General features: G+C 36.2%; 1 protein-coding gene and 1 long non-coding RNA gene across 2 annotated transcripts; one reads left to right on the top strand and one right to left on the bottom strand.

The window, feature by feature from the left end:
• Positions 1–358: 358 nt before the first annotated feature.
• LOC135253127 (complement factor H-like) lies at positions 359–9594 on the bottom strand. Its single transcript, XM_064332040.1, has 8 exons — positions 9260–9594; positions 8554–8733; positions 8317–8422; positions 7916–7992; positions 4933–5121; positions 4281–4331; positions 2661–2837; positions 359–1211 (listed from the first exon to the last, which is right to left on the bottom strand). Exons 1-8 carry the CDS (start codon positions 9321–9323, stop codon positions 1021–1023), a joined length of 1035 nt encoding a protein of 344 aa, XP_064188110.1. The 5' UTR covers positions 9324–9594; the 3' UTR covers positions 359–1020.
• On the top strand, positions 6547–9429 carry LOC135253130 (uncharacterized). The gene is made up of 2 exons (XR_010329541.1): positions 6547–6953; positions 7149–9429. It is a non-coding gene; the product is annotated as an uncharacterized LOC135253130 (long non-coding RNA).
• Positions 9595–11394: the final 1800 nt, after the last annotated feature.

The raw sequence follows: 11394 nt of genomic DNA, 5'->3' as shown, positions 1-11394 counted from the left end.
TGAATGTAATTCAATGATATTTGGAAAAATGCCTGTATGTAATGTTTAATAGATCAATATATTAAAACCATTTATATATCAAAACTGCATGTCTACAATTCCAACACACATTTTAGAATTTTATATATGTAAGTTTTAATAAATATTAGTATAATGGCTATTTTTTTTTTTTTAAAAAGCATGCATCTACAACCATGTTTTTTGAGTATGGCATAATATATGGAACACAATATTTTTCTTAGTCCTTTTTTTGTAATTTGTATCCATTCCAGTAATTTCTCAAAGATGTTAAGAGATTGACTAAATTAAAACAATTCAGACTTTAAAGGTCCTCTGTCACGAGTTTTCTCCACTTGAGTAAAATCCAGGAATGTTTTATTTGTGCTTGATCAGTATTTCAACATTGTGCAATATTTCAAGTTAATTGTTAGTTCAAACTCAAATATTTGTATTGACATTGGTTATCCATTGACCATCTGAACTGTTAGTGCCTTTCAATCTCTCTCTCATGACATTACAAAATAAGCTCATGAGGATTTAAAATTATAAGCTAATTATCTACCACCAGGTAGCGGCTTTGGTCCTCTGAACTTCAAAGACCAGGGCTAACTACTAGTTAAAGAATGGTGGATCTCATCCAGCTTGGGTTAGTACACATAATTACAACCAAGAGATATTACTATAGAAGTAGTTGCAGTAAAACAAGTATTGAAGTGTACCTGCTTTAGGGCTTCAGCAGGTAAATGCACAGGGACACAGCACACAAGATATGTTCAATTCAAAATGATTTTAAGTAGCCATTTTTCAATGAACCTTCCTTTCATTCTTTAAATGTATTTTTGTAATGGAAATATTTTGGATTATGATTCGGAATAATTCTACTTTAATTATGTGATTTGTTTGTGCACTGTTCAATTAGTCATGTCTGTCTCACTGTTGTTGATTCCGTAAGAGGACCACACTGAGAAAAGTCATTGACTTTATTGGGACTTTATGTAAACCTATGCATGTGCATAGTTCTTAACTACAAGATGGAATGCTCATTGTGCCATCATTGCAATATTCGATAAATGTTTTATCAGCTGGGCTTTTCCCATATCGGCATATGAACTGAACACGATCTTCATGTTTTACGTAAAGCTTCCTTTGTGGTCCATATTTGAGCTGAATTCCTTGTCGCTCCATTTCTTCCATTGTTACTGTACATGGTTCTTAAAAACAAAACAATAGGACAGTTAATACAATTAATGACATTCTATTATAGACAGTGATTGATAAACATTTGAAATGCACTAGTTTCCCTTATTAGTTATGTTATGACCACTGTATAAAAATTAATCTGGAAGGCCAGAATTTGTAGTCACTTTGCATTTCATGCACATAAGCACGCATTCCTCCAGGAGTGCATTCTGCCAGTCGACTCCTGTTTTTGCACAGCAGTCCAGGTCAGTGGTTCTCATACTTGGCCCTGGGGTACCTTGTATATGCTCATTTTTGTTACAGCAAATCTTTTGCTAAATTAAGGTCGTTGAAGACATGTTTAAATTCTTTCATAATTCGTTTCTTAAACGTATTAACACAATGCTTATCATTTGCTTTGTTTTTGAAGAATTCAAAATAATTCAATAGCATGTAAATAACTTTTTATTATAGCCAATGATGAATGAATTATATCAAACTGTGGCCCGGTACCCACATTTTCACCAGGAGCCTACTGATTCACCTAGGTCTTGTATTAGATCGGTTAAAATGCTTTACCCTTTTTTTATCTTATCATTCGCAATATAGCACAGTAAACGCAATGTGAATATCTGAATTTTTTACTTCATGGCATGCATAGCTATTTTGGAATAATGTGGGTTAAGAGGGTAAATAATCCCTCAAAACATGAAAAATATCTAATGAAGAAAAATGAACAGTTTTCTTAAAATTGTGGCATTGGAACTAAAACCAGCACACACAGGGTCCCCAGGACCGAGTTTGGGAACCACAGCATGAATTAAGCACTGCAGTCAGTGTTGAAGGTGCACAGTTCACAAGGAATGTCTCACTGATGCACAATGATGGACAATTACGTGACAGATGAACTCCCACCCCGGGTGATGTACAAATTTGGCCTGGCATGCTTAGGGCTCAATGCCAGAATACGAGGCGTGTCATGCTTTAACACACCGAGCCACCGAACAGCCCTGAAATATGAATCACAATTACGAATTTAAAGTGGGGGAGGGAAGAGGGATTATGTTGGCTGGATTATCCTTGTTTTATCTCACACCACTGACTCCTCGGGTGGACCCGGTGCCTGCAGTGCAGCACTAGCTGGCAGGACACGCTTCAGAGGAAAGTACAATGCTTATCTACCCTCTGCTAAATCAACAAATTACTGTGCGGTACCGAGACAGACCTACAAATACACACGGACATGCCAACAATCGAGAGAAAATGTCATTTTTAAGACTACAACTATTGTCATGGTTCATTATTTTTACCACAAACCAGGCCATTTTTTAAGATATTGCACATATTCCAATTGACTTGTACTTGAAACCTGAATAAAAAAAATGAATAAAAATCCCTGGTTATCTTTCTGTAACAGTTCTATGGTGCATACACCTTTCCTAAGTCATTACTAACAAAGAGGGATAAGACATGTAACTCACGAAGGCATTTTGGAGGGTCCTTCCATTGTCCGTTATCGCATCTTATGGAGCTTGGGCCAGAAATTTTATAGGAGCTCATGCACTGATATTCAACCTTCTCGTTGTGCCTATATGCATCTTTTCGCGAACCTTTAATATCGGCAAATGGAATTAATGGTGGGGATCCACAAGAAAACCCTGAAATGAAAACAGCCCATTGTTAAAGATTTTCATTATGTACATATTACGCATCACATTTGTCCTATACATATGAATATGACAGCATGCATGCAGTAGTTCTATTTTTACTTCTAAATATAAAAAACTGAAAATACAGACAGAGTAGTAGCCAGCAGCAAGAAAGAAACGGAGAGTATGTTCACATCCATTTTTTGTCTGGTTGATCACACAAGTGTGGCTTGGTAAATTTGGAGCTACATACTGTATGAAACCCCTGAAAGTCATAACAGCATCAGGATGTGAACTCTAGACAGAAGAGTAGTCTGGTCATCCATCCATACTTTGCATGCATGTTTGTAGATAAAAACGGGTATTCAACAAATCAATATCTAAACTTTTTAGGGGAGTACACTAACAGTCAAATCTGAAATCTATACAGTTGAATGTGAAGAATGAAGAGCAATCTTAGGACACATGTTTACTTCGACTTGTTTTGTTAAAGATTAGGTCCAGAATAGGTTGTTAGCAGCAACAGTTTCGAATGGTAAAAGTCTGCATTTTGGCAGGTGAAATATTATAATTATTTTTGCAAAAACCTTCAAGGAAAAGTACTACTTTGAATACAGATTTTACCCAGGTTGGTTGACACCCAGACTCTATGGGACAACCAAAGCACATTGCTTAAGCTTAGTTCACATTTGGTGACAATTCCCCCGATTTTAAGCCCTACTGCTGTTGGGCTGACTGGAGCCAGTCCGGCCAATGGTCAGCACTTAAATCAGATTTGCCCTTGTCATGAGGTTATGAGTTTGAAAGCAAATTGTAGTTCTGTTCTGTTGTAGTCCATTTCACATAGTTAAAGATCCTAATCAGTTATGAGCTAGCTAACTAGTATTAGTTTACCAAGATATCTTGCTTCAGCTGCTGTAGTTATAGCAATTCAACCAAACCTGCCAATCCTTCAATTTACTTTCTATTTAAATAATTATTTGAACATTCTCTTTTTAAACTAAATGTAATAAATTGGTAAAACATAGCACTCCTGGCTAACTAATAACTGTGGCAGCAGCCATATCAAAAGCAGGCAAAATAACCGTCTTCACACGGCATGTCATGTTCGCCAATCAGAGGAAAGATCATGAGCCATTGAAGTGTGCCTAGTTGAGAAAGCAATGTCCTTCCCAGTGGCAGGGATCTAATGTGTGCTGCACACCTTGCCCTCCTGTCCATGTTTGTTATGGACACTCTGCGATGATTGTGCCTAGAAACACCAAAACCTCAGGGATTCAAGTGAGCTGTCACAGCTTGTGCTGTCTGTTTGTACAGGCACGCTTACCCTCCTGAACATTATTAAAGTGTGACTGGAAAATGGGAATCATTTACCACCAGAATTCAACCAAATGTTATTCAACCAAGTGATATTTTCAATTTAGCTTGAACTTTCAGAGATGCTCCACATACATGGTTGTGGTTTCGGCTGGGGTGGACGGTGGGTCGGGGCATGTATTTTTCCTGAAAAACAAAAAAAGAAAACAGGAAAAACATTTGTTAAATGGGTAAGAAAAAATGTTAATCTTTGAAATGAATACAATAAATAAGCTGCCAAACTGTTTAAATCCCATCCCAGACAATTGTTATGCCTGATAAATTGCAAATTGTACAGCCCCTGAGAAACAAATAACTAGAACCAACTATCAATGGTCTAGTGTTTTGCTAGTGACCAAAACATACACTTAGTTGGTCATAAAAGACACAAAAGTGTCCAATGGTTATCTCAGTAATTTGAAGTTATCATAGCCTTATTCCTCCAATATATAGGTATATCTAAGCTATGCAGTTTAAAACTATAAAGCATGTTGCTGTCTGTTAATCAGAATTCAAACCAACTGTAAAAAATGGATACATTTTACATTGATTTATGAAATAGCTGTATTAGATACAGAGACATAGGTGGTCAAGCTCCAAAACATAATGTGAGTGAATTATAGCGTGCACTAACGGGACAGCAGACCACAGCAGACACATGACAATTATGTCCACAAATAAACCCTCTAGACCTCTCGCTCTGAACGACTGCTTATGCCATCTTACTTAAATAGGCCAAAACCCTCACCTCCACATGTAGGAAATGAGCTGCTCCATTTCCCATTTGATAGGCAGGTAACCTCTGGCTCCCCATTCAATGTCAGGTCTGAGGACGCGCATTTGAAATGTAGAACGTGTCCGTAGCTAACGGAAATATCATCTCCGAGTCCGGTAACAATCATATTGTCATTGTTTAATTCAGCCAAACATTTCACCACTGCGAAAAAGTAAAAATGGAGATTATATTAGAAATGATCCGTAAAATAAAGAAACCAAAACTATGGATTTGCTGAAATTGTAATTATAATTTATATAATTTGCATAATAATTTGTTTTGCAAAGGAAAATAAAATTCCAGTTATTTTTTTCTGATGAAATCAGCAAACAATTTTGAAAATTAAGATAAAAAATAGCTCCTTTTGTTTCCTTTTTATTAATTAAAAGAAAGAGATACAACTCATATTACTTGTTCAAACAGATAACAAGCCATTACAGAATAAAATACAGAATGGAATACAGGTTGCATATTTGTAGACAAAGATATATTTTTACAAATAATTATGTGAAAAAATTTCAATATTTGGACGGTTTGGAATGTGCCTCTGAATGGACTGTTACTGATGTAAATGATCTTGTTCTTCACACACATAAACAAGTATACAGACTCACTACCTTGGATATGCTTTCTTTCTCACATGCAGACACAAACACATTTATATTAACACATATATTATTCAAATTTATACATGTTTTAATGTGCATTCATGCGCACATATACAAATATATCTCCTCATGCACCCGCTGCAACACCACCCTCTTAACAAGGATCAAGCATTCGTATCTCAAGCACAGACATACATAAAATAATTTGCAGTTTATATGACGCATCTAATGACATGAAAGTAACAATTGGTTATTTGATATCTAGTGTCTACAAGACAGAACTGCAACCCCAACCCAAAATGTCACAGGGCCTTATTAGTCGCTCTCATAGAGCATACTTAGGAACTGGAGATGGTAGGAGAGACCAGACAGGGAAGCCTAGGAAGTAACGAGAAACTGCCTCTACTGTGCATGTTGAGGGCAAAACAGCTAGCTGCCCAAACAGCAGGTTTTCAGTAGGCGGGGTTAACTGGGTGTTAGTCACGTAATAAAAACCTTAAGTGCGGTGAAATCCTTTCTACATGTCATACGTCAATGGTGCTTTTGCCACTTTCAAACTAAGTTGAAAATGCCTAAGCATTAACCTACCCCTTCTCTGGATGTAGAGAAAACAATACGCTTTTTTCTTTTCCTAAAAATGAAGACCTACAAGAAATGTGTTTTATTTCCAGAGCCCATAGTCACTGCAATATTAAAATAGCCCCTACATTTAGAATTTTCAGTGCCCATTTTCACCCATTTTGGAACTTGTCACAGAACACATCGGATTGGTAAGTAGGCCTACCATTAGCTAGCGACAATTAAATAGCTTTCAAGCTTAGACATGTGGAATCAAAGACTTTCTTCATTTGGGTTTAATGTCCGGACAGTGAGACTGCTATACAGTCTACTGCTAGTGTACTCTAGCTCAGTGTTACAATGTTATCACAGTGAATGATCTTCAGGTTCAACTATATGATGGTAAAGCCTTGTTTACCATAAAACATATCCAACATCTACCATAAATTAATTTCAAAATTTACATGATAGGTGCTGACGTCACTCAGGATGAGAAATTAAAGTGTGATTTTCTCAGAAACTATGGCACATATCAAATTAATTTAACAAACAGACACACTTATGACAATCAAAAATTATAGCGCAGGATTCCTTAAAATTCAAATGATATGTGATTTTGGATTTGTCCTCCCCATTGACTCACATTCATTTTTGCACTTTCTGCACTTTGAGTGCCCCCACTTGACTATCTGAGTGGCATATCTTCCCTTTCGGGAAATTATGTTTGAGCTTAGGTTAACTGAAGGCATGCCTGCCAGTCTAGTTAAATATGCATGCCTATGGCATGGTCTAAGGTCGCTCTCCTTGGAAACTCCACCCCCTTGAGTGGTTTCCAGGTTCTGTCACAACCTGTGTCTTTGTACGCGGTGGTGGTATAGGACTCAGTGTAGTGTGATGCGAAGCTGGCTATTGTAGCATTCGAAATGTCAAGTGATAAGCCTTACGTTGGACAAGTAATGAATAACATAGCATATTTATATAGAAAATTCACAAATAAATTATAGTGATGCATTAGCTAAATAGATTGCTAGTGACACAAATTGTTTTATGTGGGTTAGCTATGTGTGGTGTTGTTCGATATGCATGTAGATTAATATTAACTATGATAGAACAATAGCTTGACAGCAAACAATAGCATTCTTCAGAAGCAAGGCTGATGTTGACTCTTGTTTCCATGGTCATTTATCAGTCAATTTTAGATATGGATAATGGGGTTTCAATCAATCAATCAAATTTTATTTGTATAGCATATTTTACTGCAGTTTCTTGGGTCGAGTGCTGGTTGGGCTCAGCTGGCTCTCTGGTGGAGCCATGCGCTTAACAACAAAGTCAGCCATTTCTTCACTATAACTCTAACTGGCAACTGGGCATTTTATTTGTGAGCAAAGGTGAATGTGCTACTGTTCAGGAGAATTGTTGGAGGCGGTAACCCCAGTATCTGATGTCACAGACCGACATAAAAACAACAAGGCTTAGGCTGCAGATTGTAGAATTCAGTCAATATAATTGCTTTGAGGATAACTTTTTTTCTGCAAGCTCTATGGATGTATTATTTGCAAAAATTATTTGTCTATGTTAAAAAGCTAGATATAACACCTTTAGAAATAATACACAAAACACATGACTGAAAATCCTTTCATATGCATGCGCACATTTACTCGAGATAGCGACACAGGGATATATTTTTCATCAGGGTGTTACTTGCTGAAAAAGTTCCTTAGTTTAACTGTATTCATTCATATCATAAAGTGAACATAAAAGTAGCTGGTTTAAATTAAAATGGAATTCACCTTCACAGCTGGGTACACGGTCACTCCATCCCTCTGACATACATAGTCGTGTGTTAGATCTGCCCACCAGCATGTAGCTATAAACGCAAATGAATGGATGCTTGAATGAAACCATACCATGTTTTACCCACTTACCGGTGACACACGCTTGTACTTCTAAGGTCAGAATTTCAAAGTAGTCTACCCGTCGTAGAATTAAATGTTAACTTGCATATTGGTGTTGGTGGATTTAAAAAGGAAAATCATGGGAAAAGATGAAAAATCAAAAACGAAGAGCTACCATTCTATTGCTTCTTTTATAAAAAAGACGGGTATATTTCATAACGTATTTCTTTGTTACATGCTTGCAAACACAAATAACAGCAAAGTTTTAAGTTGTAAATAATGGCCAAGCTACATACCCTTCGTTGCAGGTGTATTTAATAACCGTACCAAACACAAAGTCTGTACCATTCACGAGGCTGTAGTAACCATTGACAATGTCCTCGGGAAGTTCACATTGCTTTGCTAAAATAAAAATTAAAAGAATACATTTTAGAGTATGTCAGTTTAAAACTACACTAATTCTTAAAGCGCGCGCGCACACACGCACGCACACACACAGAAATACAATCGGAGGACACAGGGACAAGACTCACGTGAACATTTGGTCTGGCGGTTTATTGTCCAGCGCCGATCGTTACATTTGTAGGTAATTTTCCTGCTAGATACATATCCAACTCTGCAAGTGAAGTGAATCAAGTCTCCATCGGTGTAATTGGTTTTTAAAGAGCTATCCAGAACGTCAGCATTCTCAACGACTGGAAGGCGAGGGCACCCTGTCAAAATGGATGGAGAGCTACATGAGTTCAATACTTATGCCACATCTGAAACAACTCCTATTCCGATTACAAGCATTAAAAAAATAAAGACATGCTTTGCGATTCTTCTTTCTATTTTGTTTTATTATTATTATTATTATTATTATTATTAATAATAATAATAATAATAATAATAATAATAATAATAATAATAATAATAATAATAATAAGATGGTTCATTTTCCAGCAGACTGAGGGAACTTGAATTACAGACACTTTGGAAAAAGGAATAGGGCAAAAAAATGGGAATCATTTCTCATTTCGATGGCAACATATAGGGTTTACCTAATATCAGAAAAAATATATTGCGGTCCTCCCTACTTAGCCTATGTTGGAAATAATACAAATAGTCTACGTCCAAGAATTATTGCAGTGCACTGCTAATACATGATTAAAGGAAACTGGAAAAAACAGTCGCTTAAAATCTGTCCGCAAAAATCATTTATTTTATTTTATTTAAATATAAAATAAAAATAAATCTTACCATTTTCCAGTGCATCAATACATCTCCATATAGTCAACCAGAAAAGCACATGAATTGGTTTCATTTTCTTTTTTGAAGTCAATTCGTTGTACGTTCGAACAAGTGGAACAGGCTTCAGTCACAGCTTGGCAGAATCGTCTGTAAGAAAAACCATTTGCCAATTTTCGAAATAGGCCCTTGGGACTTACTGATGGAATCCTGTTTAAAAACTCCAGAGAATAAAGGGGCGGTTCCAAATTCGGCAAATAATGCTCATGTTCCAAAACACATCTCATCACTTCCTGATCACGGAGCAACAACATAAATGTACAAACACACAGAAACCCAAATGCATAGGCCTAAAATAACATTTTTCTCACGTTCGTTAACCATAATGGGAAGCGCTATTCTTGAACAGATGTGACTCAAGTCACATTTGAGTCATTATCAAAATTTAATAATTAAATTCTTTAAAGGATATCTTATCTTTAGAAAGGATTACGAAATTTCCCGAGAGAGTCCCAAAATGTTCCTCGGCTTCCCGGATTTGCAAATTGCGAAATGAATTTCCGGTAGATTTTCCCCCGTCCGTCCGTCCTTGTCTCCGCTCCACACGCATGCAACCATCCTCCCCTGCCTCTCGTGTTCTCTAGTATGTTTACAGATTTGCGTTAAAAAATCAATTTGTCTGGTAGGAGCTGGAAACCATATCTTTAGAAATGGCCGTGGAAATACTACTTATAGCTCTCAAAGTCTACAGAACTCCCCAGTATAATGTGCAGTGTTGATTCAACTATAACACAGTACATATGAGGCCAGCCGGGGCCGTATGAAAATAACTTTATCCTTGGTACTTGTGATGTTTTGGCATCTAAATGAGTATTCTGGCAAGCAACGATGGAGACACTGTTGGTTATTTTCAGCAGAAGTGATAAAAAGGAAAGCCTCTTGAAAATAAAAGGGGCCAACAACCGCTAATAAATAGTAGTACTATCTTTCAAAAAATTACATTGTGGAAGAATGATTATGTTTACACATTACTTATACTAATTAGCCTTGCAATGTATTATAATGCATGTTGTATTTTGGTCAATGTACTATAGAATATATTAAGTATTTTGCCTATTTTTGGCAATATATTTATTATATCTGTAGTATAATGCTTTCCATATTATTTCCATGCCTCAAAACACTATAGTATAAAGTATATTATTTTCACCTTATTTTACGATGCAGTATGTCATAAACCATATAGAATATATTGTGATTATATTGAAGGTAATATATGATGCTGTATGTATAGTTGCTGTGCTGTATTGTATGTAGTATGTACGTATGTAGTACTTTAGTATGTAGTACTTTCTGTATATTGGCTGCAATATTTAGCTTAATATATTTTTGTTATATTATATTTTGAATCTGATGTATAGATTGCTTTATATATTTTAGAAATAATAAATATAGATTATTCCATTGAATACTTCCAAAACAATTTTTTGGGATGTTATTATTATTATTATTATTATTATTATTATTATTATTATTATTATTATTATTAAGTAAATTCAGTGCTCATGACTCCATAATAGGAAAGAGACTTGGCAAAAATGGGATTCATGGGAGAGCGGCAAGGCGGATCCACTGCTAACCAAGAGAAACACTAATTTCATCTCACATTTGCAAAAAGGATGATCCCCAAAGATATTGGGATTATGTTCTATAGTCAGATGAGTCAAAATCGAATCTTTTTGAACGACATGGATCCCATTATGTTGGCATAAAGCAAACGCAGCATTTCACAGTAAGAACATCATACCAACAGTCAAACATGTTGGTGATAGTGTGATGGTGTGGTGATGCTTTGTAGCCTCTGGACCTGGATGGCTTGTCATGATTGAAGGAACCCTGAATTATGCTTTTTACCAGAAAATTCTTAAGGAGGATGTCCAATCACCTGTCTCTGAGCGAAAGCTGAAGTGTAATTGGGTTACGCAGCAATACAGTGATACAAAACACAAAAGTCCACATCTGAATGGCTGAAAAGAAACATAATTCAAGTTTTGGAGTAGCTGTCAAAGTCCTGACTTAGACACAATAAAAAAGGGGGCTTTTTCCTGGCAGTGTATGCGTGTGTGTGTGTGTGTGTGTGTGTGTGT

The sequence above is a fragment of the Anguilla rostrata genome, chromosome 4, assembly GCF_018555375.3.
Source record: "Anguilla rostrata isolate EN2019 chromosome 4, ASM1855537v3, whole genome shotgun sequence".
NCBI classification, from domain to species: domain Eukaryota; kingdom Metazoa; phylum Chordata; class Actinopteri; order Anguilliformes; family Anguillidae; genus Anguilla; species Anguilla rostrata.
The sequence above is the reverse complement of the archived record's forward strand: the minus strand, read 5'-3'. Positions and strand labels throughout refer to the sequence as shown.